The sequence below is a fragment of the Tremella mesenterica genome (assembly GCF_000271645.1).
Source record: "Tremella mesenterica DSM 1558 unplaced genomic scaffold TREMEscaffold_3, whole genome shotgun sequence".
Classification (NCBI taxonomy): Eukaryota; Fungi; Basidiomycota; class Tremellomycetes; order Tremellales; family Tremellaceae; genus Tremella; species Tremella mesenterica.
The window spans coordinates 1,247,046-1,262,776 of NW_006711227.1; the positions used below are offsets into that span (position 1 = coordinate 1,247,046).

At 48.5% G+C, this 15,731-nt stretch overlaps 5 protein-coding genes across 5 annotated transcripts; 3 read left to right on the forward strand and 2 right to left on the reverse strand.

Annotated features, from left to right (window-relative positions):
• Window positions 1-918: 918 nt before the first annotated feature.
• Window positions 919-4,326, forward strand: TREMEDRAFT_61215 (uncharacterized protein; the record flags this gene model as incomplete). The annotated part of the gene is made up of 3 exons (XM_007003495.1): window positions 919-1,263; window positions 1,313-2,518; window positions 2,572-4,326. The coding sequence occupies 3 exons, from the start codon at window positions 919-921 to the stop codon at window positions 4,324-4,326; spliced, it is 3,306 nt and encodes a 1,101-aa protein (XP_007003557.1).
• A 759-nt stretch (window positions 4,327-5,085) lies between these two features.
• Window positions 5,086-7,240, reverse strand: TREMEDRAFT_28670 (uncharacterized protein; the record flags this gene model as incomplete). The annotated part of the gene is made up of 5 exons (XM_007003139.1): window positions 5,086-5,274; window positions 5,614-5,795; window positions 5,955-6,240; window positions 6,443-6,546; window positions 6,592-7,240. 5 exons carry the CDS (start codon window positions 7,238-7,240, stop codon window positions 5,086-5,088), a joined length of 1,410 nt encoding a protein of 469 aa, XP_007003201.1.
• A 602-nt stretch (window positions 7,241-7,842) lies between these two features.
• TREMEDRAFT_68179 (uncharacterized protein) lies at window positions 7,843-10,267 on the forward strand (the record flags this gene model as incomplete). The annotated part of the gene is made up of 7 exons (XM_007003640.1): window positions 7,843-8,370; window positions 8,496-8,718; window positions 8,765-9,091; window positions 9,293-9,514; window positions 9,558-9,930; window positions 10,009-10,159; window positions 10,205-10,267. 7 exons carry the CDS (start codon window positions 7,843-7,845, stop codon window positions 10,265-10,267), a joined length of 1,887 nt encoding a protein of 628 aa, XP_007003702.1.
• A 136-nt stretch (window positions 10,268-10,403) lies between these two features.
• Window positions 10,404-11,418, reverse strand: TREMEDRAFT_61218 (uncharacterized protein; the record flags this gene model as incomplete). Its single annotated transcript, XM_007003496.1, has 2 exons — window positions 10,404-11,241; window positions 11,378-11,418. 2 exons carry the CDS (start codon window positions 11,416-11,418, stop codon window positions 10,404-10,406), a joined length of 879 nt encoding a protein of 292 aa, XP_007003558.1.
• A 646-nt stretch (window positions 11,419-12,064) lies between these two features.
• Window positions 12,065-15,678, forward strand: TREMEDRAFT_71360 (uncharacterized protein; the record flags this gene model as incomplete). Its single annotated transcript, XM_007003706.1, has 14 exons — window positions 12,065-12,166; window positions 12,235-12,334; window positions 12,477-12,826; window positions 12,867-12,966; window positions 13,010-13,091; window positions 13,139-13,202; window positions 13,251-13,588; window positions 13,634-13,832; window positions 13,877-14,139; window positions 14,186-14,278; window positions 14,326-14,672; window positions 14,742-15,157; window positions 15,324-15,520; window positions 15,606-15,678. The coding sequence occupies 14 exons, from the start codon at window positions 12,065-12,067 to the stop codon at window positions 15,676-15,678; spliced, it is 2,724 nt and encodes a 907-aa protein (XP_007003768.1).
• Window positions 15,679-15,731: the final 53 nt, after the last annotated feature.

A 15,731-nucleotide genomic window follows, 5' to 3' on the forward strand; every position in this document is an offset into this window, starting at 1 on the left:
TTTGCGACCAATCCTTTTTGCCTTTCGGGGGTTGAGTCGAAAAAGTCATGGGGTCAGGGTTCGCCACCATCGGTGTTATGCGGTGTTATAAATTACCGGATTGGGCGATGACGGCTCCTTTGTGCGTTCTATGGGGGGGTTGGGGCAAGTTGTGGAGGATTTACTCGCATGCTCCGTGTCTGACCCGAAGGTAATCCAAGCTTTTTCTGACAAGGTAAGGAAAAAAGTAACCAATTCGGCTTCGGCTTGTCCCGCTCTGCCTATCAATCCGCCATCCTGCCATTCTGCCCCTGTCCTCTCCCACCCGATTAGTCGAATCAAAGTCAAAGAGTGATTCAGCCGTACGAGATCCTGAAACGCGCCCCGATCCCCAAATTCAACGCCGTACCGTTCTGACGGCAAGGTCCATTGGCCACTGGTCGAGATCAGACCCACCCACCCACTTTTCTGCGAACCGCAACCGCAAGCTTGGCCTTTCGGGCCGTTTAACCCCGTCGGATCTAGATCTTCCGATTCCCAATCTCTGACGTGACCAGGAAAAACGACGTGTCCCATCCCACGCTTCTCCCCTCTGGCCTCTGGCCCTCTGACCTGGCCTGCCTCTGTCCCCTTGGCGTCGTCCCTCCCTCCCCCGCCCTCTCTTCCATCCGGCGAAGGAAGTTGGGAGAGCAAGGAAAAAGTGATCGATCCCCCGAGACCTCACCTCCACCCGGTTTGTCTCGTATCGACGACGCGTGCACGTCACGTCCGCAAAGTACTTGCATCCGTAGTCGTCAAACGGCCAGCCAACGATCAGAGTGGAGGTAGTCCACTCCCTTCGTAGTTTCCAGAGGTGACAGGTGAGTGCCACTGGTTGATTCTCACAAAGCCATGTCGGTCATACTGACCCATTAGTCAACTCGTGGGATGTCAACCCAGATGACAGACTCCAAACGTCCTCCATCTACTGCGGTAGTCCAACCTTCGACTTCTTCTTCTCATACACCCCATGCCAACGGTCTGTCAAACCCCTCCATCTCCTTCCCCCCTCCGTCGTCGACCAACGGCTCAGCCGGTCATGCCTCATCTGGCCCTCAGTCCTCTCAAGCTAGGCTCTTGCCCGCCCAGTCTACCCAGTCCAGTATGCAGCGTCAGTCAGTGGACCCTCACCCTACTCAACTCGGTATGAATGGCTCCGGGAACGATTGGGGAGTTGCCAGTGCTGTCAACGGAATGATGTTGAGCAAAATGCCCGGCGCGAATCAAGAGGCCATTATGAAACAGGTTCGTCTTTTTGTCGTTCAACTTGGAAGACTTGAACTGACCATATCAGCTCCAGGCTCTGCAATCTGCTAAAGCGAGAAGAACGTCTGGCACCCTTCCGCCAGGTGTGCGACCAAACTCAACTTCTCATCCTATCAGTGCTCCTTCCCCCGCTTCTATCACTGCCCCATCCCCTGCAACTGCCAGTACATCTTTACCTCTTGATCAACAAAACGCCGTTGCAGGACCTTCCAGATCCCCTTCAGCTTTCCCCCACAACCCATTGGCTCCCACCCAGTCTCCTGTCGCCCGTCCTCCCCTTTCCAACAGCAACGGCGCGCCCATGTCAAGCAATGGCACGGGAAATCAGGACCAATTTCACCAACAACGCGACATGGGGTCCGCTCAACAAGTCCGACCGCCCGCGCAAACAGGAGCCGTCCGTCCGCCCAACCGACCGGGTCCAGCGGATCAACGACGACAGTTTCTTAGTTCTCTCGCCGGCTATCACAAACAGATGAATCTTCCTCTTCCCACCCCCATATTCAATGGTGAGCGAGAGGGTGCTCTCAAACTCGGCGACGTTTGGCTGGACGTGATGGAGTTCTTCATGGCCATCTTGCGATCTGGCGGCATAACGAATATATCGAAGATGCCTCCCGAAGGTCCGTTCTGGCAAACTTTGTTGACCGCGAAGAATATTCCGAACCCATTACCACAACCTATCCCGTTACCTAGACCTCTCTCGATAGATGTCTCGTTACCTCAAGAGATGACCACCAATCCAATTCAGTACCTCTTGGCGGCGTATGGGTCATGGCTTGGACCATTTGAGCAGCATATGCAGAAACAGCGGATGGCGTTGCTTCAGAGGCAGCAAGCGGCGGCGGCCTTGATGGCTGGAAGATCACCTCTGGAGAATCCCATACCGGCTCAGAACGATTCGTCTCCTGCAACATTTCCACAATCACAACAGCCTCAGCAAGGCCATCCTCATTCGGCGATTCAACAAGCGCCGACGCCGGGCTCCGCGGTCGCTACGCCTGTCAACGTGATTGCTCACCCCTCCCCCGCAACTTCCACTATAGGCGTTTCATTGCCCGATGGATCTTCACCCGCTCCGTCAAAAATCAAGGGGGATAATCCGAAGCACGTACCTCCACCTATCAAAATCGATACGTCGACAAATAGTCGTTCACCTGCAGGCCCAACGAGTGGCAGTGCCAAAAAGCGCAAAAGGGAGAAGGATAGTGCGAAAGCTAACAAATCAAAATCCGTGAGTACAACCCCATACAAAGTGGTGCTGTCAGACCTCGTGCTGACTACCAGGGTTCCGTTCCAGCTACCCCCACTCCTCAGGCCACTCCAGCACCAGCACCAGTTCCAGATCCCTCTCCTCCTTGTCCTCCGACTCCCAAACGTGCTCGATACAAAGTTGAATACCGTCCTCTTCACTTCCCTCAACCGACTTTAGCAGGATGGGACGAACGAGCCATCGTATCCTCTTTTCCAAAACATAACCTTCATCAGACCCCTCGATCAGTGCACGAACTCGGTATAGTCGACATGGAAGCTGTCCTGATGAGCCTACGCTCTCGGCTGCCCCATCAACTAGGGTATGCTTTGGCAGTCATGTCGATGCTTTCCATGCCCCATCCTGACGAAGGTATCGCGGGACTACCCTTGTTACATCTTCAAGAGATTTACGTGGAAATTGTGGATCTGTGTTGTGAGGCAGCGTTCGGAGAAGATGGATACGATACCTGGTGTAAGAGTGTTGGGGACGAAGAAAGTCGATATGAGGATTTGACGTATTCAGAATTGGAACGAATGGGCAGAGACAAAGAATGGGGGTTTGATACAGGACGTTGCTCTACCGGAGGGAGGACTGATATCATCTTGTGTTGTTTGAACTTGTTGAGGAATTTGAGTATGATGGTGGAGAATCAAGAAGTCATGGCGAGGTATCCTGGGATTTTTGATCTTCTGGCGAGGATAACGGATTCGAGGTTATGTCGGTTTTATTCTTCCAATTACGCATCCGCATCCGTTCAACGCGACAAGCCCATACCACTCCAACTTGGTCGTCTCCTTCAACAAGACATGTCAACTAGTAAGGATAAATTTGAATCTTCGCGACATCTCAATGGAAATGACCTTTATTCGACCGACAAACCGGTACAAACTTGTGACGCAGATGAGGGTACGGAACAGAAAGACTCAAAGTCGTCTCACTCAAGCAACAACCGTCCATCCGATCGATCTTCCCGACCTTTTTCCATCCTTGAACTAGCTCGAGTCCGACGAGAAGTGATCTCAATCCTCTCCAATCTTTCCCTTTCATTCTACTTACCCTCACTCTCATTCTCATCAACCAAAACAATCTTCAAACTTCTCTCTTCCTCCCTTCCCAAAACTCTTGATCCTACAACTCTTCACAATCCACTCTATGGACCTCCAATCCCTTTATCTGTCGTTCCACCTAGTATGACACCCAGCACTTACAAAACTCTTGAAGCCTTATGTAAATTAACGCATCGTGATTCCAATCGTGAAATCTTATCTCGTCTTCCTTCAAACGAATTGATATCTCTATTCGAAACTCTCATTAAACTTTTACCTATCTCAAGAAGACAAGAAGAATCATTGAAATATCATGAAGATTTCATAGCTCATTTCGAAACTTTATCCTTGTGTTTATATTCAATAGCTTTCCTCTCACCTTTATCTGTTCGAGCGAAAATGAGAGAAATAAAAGGTGTCATACCTATTTTATTACGAGTCATCTCATTCACTGGTAATACAAGAGGAACGACAGATTGGAGGAATAATCCATTAGGTATATTATGTAGAAGATTAGTGGAAACTCTAAGTGTTTTGAATGGGACTGTATCACCTGCTTTTAATGAAGAGAAAATGGGTTTCGGAGCTGGAGGTGTGGATGGTAAAGGTTGGAAATTCGCCAGTAGACCTGTGGAAAGTGGTTGGTTGGCAGGTCATGGTGATGAATTAGATTGGGTGGTGGGTGTTAAAGGTGTTGATGGTGTGGTTTTGAGTGAATTGGAAGGTTTATGGATGGAGTGAGGTGGAAGGTTTATGGATAAAGTGATATGAGACAAGTTATATCGACGAAATTGTGTCAAAGTGCATCAGAGGATACTCATTTGTCGATCGTAGTCTTTATAGTGAATTAGGTCGGGATGTTTAGATTTAAAAGGTTTAAATCACTTGTATTGAAAACTCATAACTGTTTTTGACAAGTGTAGAATGAAGGGGGAAAAGGAAATGATAGGTTGACTTTTTTGGATACTTCATCCGTTCGAGAAATGCATAAAACGTAAACTTATCTCCAACCCTTTTGATGAGATGACAATACCAGCAGTAGTTTCAACCAAATATCAATCTTTCATCTCATTCTTGCGTCCCATGTTCCACTAATTCAATAACACAGTTATTCCGATTATGAATGTGTCACACTAAAATTAATAGATCATAATGTCTCAATGATGATGTAGAAGAATGCAATCAAAATATCCGTATTGTCTCATCCGTAAAATGGTGTTTCTCAACATGTCGATTGGTTTCTTCCATTCTGTTAATTCTTCCCATCCCACTTGTGAAGTCTGTGACAAACCGTTCCCATCCAGCCTATGAACTAGGTCACAGGAAGACAAAAAAACATACTTTGAGAAAAAAAATGATATGTAGAAACAAACGTTTACGGTATCGACAATGACAGGAAAAAGAGTGAGAGATGCAATGACAAAATATGTCTAGAGAGTAAACCAGTACAAGATTATCTACAGTACGAGTACAATGTTCAAAGAACCATACAAGAACCTATCATAACATCCAAGGAGTGATAAGATCTCGATACCATCTAACACCTCCTTGAGCTTGATCATCCCTTACTAAACCTTTTATTTCCGTCGAATCCAACTGGGTTCCACCAACTCTCGAAGGTTCGTCCCCTAATGTAACACTGATAGAAGATGATTCGGGTATTTGTAACAATTCGATATGTTCCATCAACTCTTGTGTTAATCCGATAGGTAAAGATTCGTAAAAAGATAATTGTATTATGGTTATGTATTTTTCTTTGTTTGTTATCATTGATGATTTTCCTTCGTTATCTCTTCTTGATGATTCTCCCTCGTTATCTGTTCTCGATGATTCTCCCTCGATACTTATCCTTGATAATTCTTCCTCGTTATCTGTTCTTGGTGATTCTCCCTCGTTATCTCTTAAAAATCCTCCCTCGTCGGAAGAAGAAAGATTGGTTGAGTTGTAAGATGACACGGCAGTTTGAGATGTGGGTAAGATCGGAGGTAAAGATGCTGGATCACTATGAGCGGATGTGGCTGTAAGTACCTCGGAAGAAGGAGAGTGAGCAGAGGGAGTGAGAAGTACGAGAATACGATGAAGGATAGAAATGGGGTCATATGATTTCGTATGTAATACTCTTAGACCACTGGGAAGAGTCAAATCACGAATGGAAGTTTGAGTGGCTAGATAAGGAAGGACGGAGATGAGTGTTGAAGGTGGAAGAAGAGCTACATATCAGCTGTGTCATTCATATACCCATATCTAAATATCGTCAATCGGCTTGCAGGTAAAGGTCGTCAAGTGAAGCAATATCAACGCGATCGGGTCGTGTCCACGGCAGTAACATCCAAAGAGGGCGAGCGCAAGAGGTTGGACGGTGAACTCACCAACACCCCTAGCTCTCATCCAGAAACCCCATACTTCATCTAAACCTATCACACCTCTACCTACTTGATTCATCAAACCCCCATCACCTGTTTTACCAAGGAGGAGATGTGCCAGTTCTTTGGCTAGACCGGTATGATACGCTCGATCCGTAGAGACCATATCAGGTGTCAAAGCGGGTGCGGGAAGGCCAAGTTGGACGAGAGAATTGTGAATGAGAGATGTTTCGGACTCTGAAGGAGAGGAGGAGGCTGAAAGTTTGGCACTGAGAGATTGAGCTAACCGGACCTGTCAAGTCAGTCGTATTCAACTTGTGACTTATTCCATTCTTCTATCATCTCCCACCCTATCCGTCACCGGGAATTGTCACTTATAACTCTACATGTGAGGGTTGTTGGTGACTTGGAGATGATGTAGTGAGGAGCGTGTGTCTCTCGCTAAGGGGAGCTGGCTTGCATGAGTCTGCGACATAGATGAAGAAAGAACCAACCATCTCTCCTGCACGAACCATGAGCAGTTCAAGATCTCTGAAAGATTCCTTGACATGTTCTTCCTGTTCCTTTGCGTCGAGTGATAGAGTGTTCATTATTCCATCTGTATATCAGCTTCACCCTGGTTTTAGATCGGAGCTGGACACACCTATACCCGCCCCCGACTTGACTTCACCATTCTCCTTGTCCCTTCTTGTCTTTTGAGACTTCTCCCAGGCTTTTTGAGTCAAAACACTCTTCAATTTCTGATACGCCACCTTTTCTCCCCCACCGCGAAAGCTTAGACGTACAACCTCCTGCTTACTTTGACTTCTCCCGCCACTTGGGTCCGACATGTCAGGCCCGGTGATATTTGCTTTCCGAGATGTTGATGTCTTCAGTCGAGTAGAGCATATCTCACAAAAGGTCATAGATGTATGATTCAGAAAAGTACACGCTGGACAAGGAATGCCCTCTTCCAGCGATGTAGTGATTTCGCTCGAAATCTGAGAGATTTCCGGGGGAGCTGTGGCAGACATGGTTGATATAGGTCGAGGAGTTGGCGTCGAGGTCCTCGATGGTCCTTGGGAGAAACTTGACATAGCAGCTTGTGAGACAGAATATGGGACTCCGCAAAGTCCACATTTACCCATTCCCACATCAGTCGGATTGGAGTAACCACAAACCCCACACGTCCATCCTTGATCGGTGTACGTGTCTATAGACACAGACTTGACGGGTTCACCATTGCCAGTGGACGTAGTAGTCGATGGATTGGGTGGACCGAGAGCAAGTGTTATCTTTGCCGAAGAACGCATGAAACCTGCGTAAAACTCGGTCTGACGAATATGACTGAGTAAAGTGGACAGTCCCAGAGGTGCATGTCGGGATGAAGAGGCGACAGGGGTGTCAGAGATGATGGGAATGAGAATGAGACGATGTGTGGTTAGATGGACAGTGAGTACTTGCAGCTCTGGTATCTTGTCGTTTCTTATCATCAATCATTGCGCTCCTCAAAACGTAGTTGCCTCATAGGCTGACCGAAGATGTAGAAAAAGGAGGAAAGAAGGAACATGTAAACTCACTCGTTGTACAAGCCCACATTGGACCAAGAACCTATCCATTCTTCTCCTGGTGATAAGTTGTCTTGTACACCATCTGATATGCTCCATGATTGCCAATATTCCCTAGACAGACCATACAGCCCAGATGTGAGAGACATGGGAGGAAAAGTCAAATGACAAAGTCTGAATTGATAAAAAGACGTCTTTTAAATCGATCAATAATTTCGTGCTCACTTCGTTGTCACTTACTACCTTACCTTACTACTGCCCTTTCACCCTCTTCACCCCACTTCACTCCATATCTCCCTACCCCTCGCCCTTTGCTCAAGGGTGACCGGTGTAGAACGGATTGAATCATGTCGCTATACGGAGGTATCAAGTTTGGTCTCGACAACGGGTCATCTTCCGTGTCACCAACCTCTGCCGATCCGGCTCCTCCCCCTCCCCCTCCTTCAGAAGTTGCTCCCCCAGGTGAGTCTGTCAACGATATAAACGTACGTATGCTCATATTCACAGGCCCTCCTCCAAAAGGCACCACCCCCCCTGCCGCTGCCGCTGCCTCCTCTTCTGCCGTCCAGGCTGCCAAAATGCCCAAAAGCACCGGGCCAGAATTCTCGGCCTCCTTAAAGTTCGCACCACGCATAGCCAAGACCAAAACGATGATCCCTCGTCCGACCGGACCGACGACAGTCTACGCTGCGCTTCCGGTTGTGCGTGATTCACCGCCTGTATCCATGACAAAAGAAGAGGTGGCTTTTGGTACGGATGGGAAACCGCTGGAAAGGGCTCCGGCGATGACGTTGAAGATGAAGCCCACCAGGGCGGAGTTGGGCAAAAGGGGCAGAGATGGGGATGGGTCAAAGAAGAAAAAGAAGAAGAAGAAGGTGTGTTCTTTTCAACCACTAGCATTCTAACATGACCATCCGACATATATGACACTGAAACGGCCGAGAACTTGAGGGTTCAAATTTCCAGGTGTTGATGGATATGGGCTAATGCGTCATAGAAGCGGCTGGAACTACCGTCTATGGTCGTCCAGCTGTTCGATCCCGAAGAGCAATATGATCCCAATAGGCCCAACGATCTAGCAGAGTATCAACAATACCGCCGGCGACTGAAGGAAGAGAAACGGGCCAAAGCCTTGGCAGAGAAGAGCAGACGGATGATGGGCGATAGCAGCTCTGGAAGCGAGTATGAGACGGACAGCGAGGAAGAAGCTCCCAGGAGGGATGGTGAGCAGGTCATTGTGTTCATTATCAGGTCTGGCTGAAATCTCAGCTCCAAAAATGTTTGCCCCTCCGAGAATATATTCGCCTCCCGCATCCTCCAAACCACTCCCCCTGAATCCACCACAAAAGACTGACGTAGCGATGACCGGGGACGATGCCTATGCTAGACGAGCGGCTATGGTACAAGCATCAACTGGGGACGATGCCTACGCCCGTAGACTGGCTCTGTCGCAAGCAAAGCCTCAAGACCAGGCGTCGGTATCTGCAGCGGAGTTAGCGACGATGCCGTCCTATCCCCCGCCTCCTCCGCCAGAAGATGCAGCACCACCACCTCCCAGTTCCTCCTTCATTCCACCGCCAGCTTTTGCCCTCGCAGGTGCACCCCCTCCACCTCGAGGTTTTGTACCTCCTCCGCTGTCAGCGTTGGCCGGAGCTCCGCCGCCGCCACCGGGAATGCGATCTGGGTTTATACCTCCTCCCCCTTCTGCACTGGCTGGAGCTCCGCCTCCTCCTTCTTTCCCAGTAAACTCCGCACAACACCTGTCTGGCGTTCATAGCCCACCTGCCAGCGTCTCAGCACCATCTGATCCACCTGTACCGATACCTCAACCGCCGCCGAGTGATATTGACAAGTTGATCGCGGAAAAGCGGCAGGCCGCTCAAGCCATCGCCGACAAGCTCACGGCCTTGGCCCCAAAACCCGCCGGCGAGTTACCGCCATTGGAAGAAGGGTGTGTTGCTCTTATAGTATGTGTGACTCTGCTGACGACCAGATCCGGAGGCACATGGGCGGAAAGACGTGAGTCAAACAATCCACCAATGAGCTTTCAGCTGATTATCAGACATGCGCCGGCTTGGACACAAGGAGGGTCAAGGTCTAGGGGCGTCTTCAACTGGTATCGTCCATGCTCTTGCGGCAGAACATGTTGTGGCTCCTCCCAAACCTGCGGATCCTAATCAACCGTTGTCCAAACGGGCAGTTGCGAGGCAAAAAGCGGCGGCGGCCAATGAGAAGAATGCTAATCGACGATGGGTGCAACATGGGACGAACAGAGGTCGGATCGTCAATGCCAACGAAGATGAGAGGCAGAGGGTGGAAAAGGAGAGATTGGGAGAAGCGAGCAGGGTGATTGTTTTGACAGGAATTGTGGACAATGAAGAGGAAGTAGACGAAGAGTTGTCAGAAGAAATTGGAGAGGAGTGTTCGAATTACGGGTAAGTACAGTGCAGGGCCTCTCTCCTTCTCCCGTCATCACATTTAGGTTTGTAAAGGAAATCGAAACTGACATACAGTATCGTCGAACGTGTCGTCCTGCACATGGCAGAGCCAGTCCCAGAAGATCCTTCAGAATGCCTGCGGATTTTCATTGTCTATTCCGGTATGGCTGGAGCATGGCGAGCAACTAGGGAGCTCGATGGACGATTCTTTGGTGGCAAGAAACTGGTACGTTATTAAGCTAAGATACAGAAAGATTGCGTTGATGAGAAGCGAGTACGATACTTTGACGAGGGCAGATTTGACAGAGGCGAACGAGATGGACCTCTGATCTAACGAGATAACACAATATGAAACCAGTGAAGACAACGATACATTTCACTTCACTCATCATAAACTTTTCGTACAAACCCTCCAACTCACAAAGTACATGGGTATACAATCTCTTCCATTGATGAACAGTTCGAATCCATCATACAGCTCTGCGCACCGCGATAGGACTAGGGCTGAACAATGCACTAGCTTGAAAACTTCCCAATCTGACCACATTCATCCCCCAAGCTCCACTCTGACTCGCACTAGCAAAGCTCGTATATCCCCCAGCACTTGTCCCGGTGACGGGCGCGATCCTTGCTGGAGAACTGATAGTTCTACTTCCTCCATTCAAGATACTACTGGCCGCACTACCATTACTGATCGTCGATGTCGAGCCTAGTGCGGCAGCATGAATGACGAACGGATTGGCGCTTTGCATGACCAACGGGCTAGCTGCGCGAGCCACGGTCAATCGTTCAGCTTGTACTTTCCTCAACAAGGCATCAAGAAGTAGACGACTCATCCCGAGCTCATCACCCTTTCCTTCCTCAACCCCCGCTCTCTTCTTCTCAAGCAAGTCCGTCAACTTTTGACATGCCTCATCGAACAACTCCCTAAGATCGGCTGGGATCGGTTTGATGGTCGACATCTTCGGAGAGAGGGTTTGAAGGGCAGAGACGAGAGGCGCCATTTGGCCGAGAAGATCAGCGGCGGATTCGCCAACGTCTTCAACCAAGGTCGTATCGCTGCCTGAGGAACCTCGACGGAGAAGTGGGTCGGTGGAGCCGCGTCGGACTTCGAGTGGGGTCGAATCGGGTAGTTTAGTCCAACCTTTTTTCTTGAATTTCAGACGAGAGAAGGGAGATTTGTTTTTAGCGGTTTTACCCGACTTGGAGGATTTCGTGGGAGAGGGAGGAGATTCAAGGCAGGGAGTCGTAATTGGTTGCAGGTCGGAGTTGAGGGCGATGTCAGCGATAAGTGCATTGAGGTCCGAACTATGTGTCAGCAGATGGATTTTGAGTCATCTTTCGACATGGGTACTCTGACAAATGTCACTTGAAGTGAGATTCGAGGTTAAATATGTCTAGCAGAGAGATGTGAGAAGGGAATGAGGACTTGATGTCAACTTACCGGATACTATCCATCTTCACTGCCTTAGCTTGATCTTCCATCTTGTCGAAATACCCGTTACTAGAATCTCAATGCGATTTCGTACACCAATTTTCGACGTCTTGATCCACGATGATCCCTTAATGGTCCTTTTGATTTTGACTCAAATTTGATTTGTTGAGTACTTTATAAATAGCCTCATTCCTCACAAGGAAAAGAGAGACGAGACCAAATATGAGTGAGCTACATGTCATCTACTCCACCTCCCCCCGTACTTTACCGTCGAAAGGAAGGATGGATACAACGGATCTGTATCCTTTCATCCTAACACCCTGCGGCCGTATGTCTCATCTTACTAACCCCTTTGATCGTCGTCATTGTCCAGACTGAAGTACATGGGTCTCGACCCTCCACTCCACCGCTCTCGGCCTTTGGACAACTCGGTGTCACGGTGATGCTTTCGAACATTTGGAGAGAAGGAGATGAAGGGGAAAAGTGCCACATTGCCACAGTGCCACATTGACGCGTCGCACGGACATGGACGACGCGCTTTTTCCGACGGACACCGCGGATTCGGACATTCCCCCCCCCTCTCTCCCTCAAACTAGCTGCCATCTATCCATCCATTCTACTCACCTCCACTCGCATAAAACTCAGAGAGACACCGCCTCGATATCGGAGAGATCCGGAAAGTAGGAGGACTCCAAAATGTCGGCCAGAATACCAAGTGCGACTGTCCCCTTCACCCCCAAACCCGCCAAACGGAGCACCTCCAGTCGGTTGACGTTGAGCCAAAAGGAGATCAACAAGGTGGGTTTTGATGATGGACTTGCGGGTTTTGGAGAGACGAGGAGGAGAGTTTGAACTGATACGAACAGATCGCCGGGACGTTGGCTTCTGTTCGGAAGGTCAGACCGGGAATTATTATCGAAGAGCTGGATCATAGTGGGGAAGGTGGACAATTACCTGGGAGACAAGGTGAGTGATGGTCGTTATCGACATGCCTTTGCCGCAATTGTAGCTTTTGCTCGCCATGAGGTATCAGGCGTGTTATGGTGATGTATCAAGGGAGAAATGGGAGGGAGTTGCTGGGGACTAGTGGGGTAAAACTGAAAAATAGACGCACTAGAGGGTCGTAGTAGATTACCGAAAGAGAACGAACCTGGTCCATCTAGACGACCATCAACTTTTCGTCAAACAGACCGAATATCATCTCAAACATCTCGAGCATCATCAAGTTCCTTCAAACCTCCTTCCACTCGGACTTTAGCCACTATTGAGGATGATGATAGACCCCGACATAGATCTGGCAAAGAGCCAGAACGGTCTCCAGCGCAAACTCTCCCGGCAGAGGAATCTCTAGTGAATGGAGTTGTGTCAGGAACCGCTAAAGAGGTCAGATTGCTGGATGGCGTTCCGTTGGAGATCCAAGAGGCTTGGATCTGCGAGGACCTGATGTTTGTGCTTCAGGTGTGTACATCGTCTGTTTGTGAACCTAGCTGACAAGGAGGGTGTTGAAGGGACATTGATACGATATGATGATAATTACGATCCCTTAGATGCTACACAACGATTACAAGGTGTCAAATGGAGAGTGGATCCGTCATTGGGTAAGTCATTCCCCTGACAGCTCGTGGGAAATTGACACTGCAGACCCCTCACTCTTATCGCTGGTTGAACGCTTATTACCACTCGCAAGCTTTTTCACTTCCGTCGCCGCTTCTATGGAGCTCAGGTATGTTATCATATATATCACTTTGTCACTTTGCTTACACTGCACAGGAGTAGTCCAGAATTTGGTATGGTCAGTCACGCCCTGTGTAGTGGCATACGGTCGATGTTAAAAGTAAGCTCTCCTTCTCCAGCTACTTCTGGTGAGCTGAACCCCACTTAGGAATACCGAGTTCTTACTGCTCAACTGGAATCTTTATATCTTTCATCCTCTACTTTCACCCTTCAAACCTTATATTTTCATCTCCACCCCACGTTACACACAATGTCTCTGCTCTCTTCACTCTGTCTTGCGCTTGAGACGGATGAAAGCGGACCGGATCTTGAGGAATCATCTGACGATGAATTTGATGCCAAGGCTGAAGAATTGGGGTTGGGAGGCGCCGGACTCAAGGGATTGATGAAGAATTTAAACGCCCAGGAAGGTCTGGGAAGTAGTGGACCAGTGTTGGGAGGGGAGGTTTTAGGTGTCATTTGTGAGAGAGACGCCAAGATGAGCGGGTGAGTTCATTCATCTCCAAACATAGCAGATGAATGACATTACAGAGATCCCACCGCGTCGACATTACATTCCACTTTGTTGTTACATGCCTCTCAGCCTTACTCAAAGATGTTATCACGGTGGATCTCAACAGGATATCTGTCAGATCCCTATGATGAATTCATGGTCAAGGAAAGTGGACACATCACTAAGGGTGTTTTGGAAAGCGATTATACCGACGAGTATTGGGAGAGACGATATACGGTGAGTCCATTCCCATCCGCGTGCTCGAGCTCATATGTGACTAGTTACGAGACGGATCATCCATCGCATCTTCCTCCAAAGTCAGCGCTGGAAAGTCTACACTAGCCTCTGCTGCTCCTCACGTCCGAGATGGATCAGGTCGTCTTCCAGGAGGTGCCTGTATACCTCCATTTCTTCAACCTTGGAAATTCAAAATACTTCTTGCGGGGAAATACCTTAATGTAGTACGGGAATGTGGCATCGAGGTCAAAAAGCCTGGCGAGGTGGATAGTGAGGAAGATGGTATGGTGGTTATCAATGAACCCAAGTGAGTCATCCTTGAGCCCTATTCCGCTCACATGGCTAATGTCCAGATTTTATAAGCGGATAGAGGATGCTTACATATACGCCAACAAGACCCTTCTCAGACTTATGTTGGAGGAACAGGAGTTGATACCCCATCTGAGGTTCGTCCAGCTCACGCTACGGACTGTAGACGGTATTGACGAGACAGATCGATGAAACACTTTTTCTTCCTCGATCAATCCGATTTCTTGACCAACTTCCTCGATTTGGCAGGTTCAGAATTGAAAAAACCAGCAAAGTCCGCTTCCTTGGTCAAATTGCAATCTTTACTTGATCTCGCTTTACGCAATCCCGCCAGCTCTAGCTCGCTCGATCCCTATAAAGATGATCTCAAAGTCACCATGGCGAGCCAAGGTTTATACGAATGGTTGATGAAGATTGTCAGTACGACAGGTAGTATGGCAGATGGTGCCGAACTTGATTTTGCGCCCGAAGAGGCGATAAGGGACGATGATGCTCAATCTCACAAATCGGGGAAAGAGCGGATACTCATAGGTAAGGCTATCTCTGCTCAATAAGCTATTGGATGATCTTTTGGAGGAGAGCAACAAAGCTGATACCTAGCCCTCGACGCTTTAGCATTCGATTACTCGGTCAAATTCCCTCTCTCACTCGTCATCTCGCGAAAAACAATCACGAGATACCAACTCATCTTCCGGTTCCTCCTTCACCTTAATGCCCTCGAGTCGGCTCTATCAGCCATGTGGCTCGAACATAAAGCTCCTCCATGGCGAAACCATTCCAATGATGAGGATATGGAGAAATGGAAGATGCGCGTGTTTTCCCTTCGTGCTCGTATGTTAGCTTTCGTCAGACAAGTGTTGGCTTTCGCCACAGTTGAAGTGCTGGAGACGAATTGGAAATCGTTAGAAGGGAAATTGTCTAAAGTTCAAACGGTGGATCAACTCATGAGGGATCACGTCGACTTTTTAGATACGTGTTTGAAACAGTGTATGTTGACGACGTCAAAATTGCTTGGAGTGGGTTTTCGTCAACTCTCTCCTTCACTTTCATACTTATTCAGAGACTCTTCGATACACACATTGTCTTGACTTTGATGATTGGTGTATGGTCATTTTCTACCTCAGATGCTAAGACATGCTAGTCTTTCACTGGAGATTGTCGAAAGGTGTGACTTATCATCAGGTCTACGCAAAACTCATGGCGACAATGTCGGCTTTTGTTTCATACCAATCTTCCTTCAACGCCGCTCTCTCCAAGTTCCTCGCTGATCCTACGACGGAATCAGATCCTGCCAAAGCGAACCAAAGATGGACGGTGCTGAGTAAATTCGAGATCAACTTTAATCATCATACCAAACTTCATCTGGATGCTGTGACTTAGTAAGTCTCTTCATACTCATCTCCATCTTCACCTCCCGGGCTGGTGATACTTCATCTCGTTTCATGACAAGATGCTGATCATCAGTAATGCTGGAAGTGAGAATGTGGCCTTGTTGGCTCTTGTGACCCGACTACATCAGACGACCTTACGGATATAGTACGATTGCTGTCGTCGGGGGAATATCGATCTAATGAATGCAATCTCTATCGA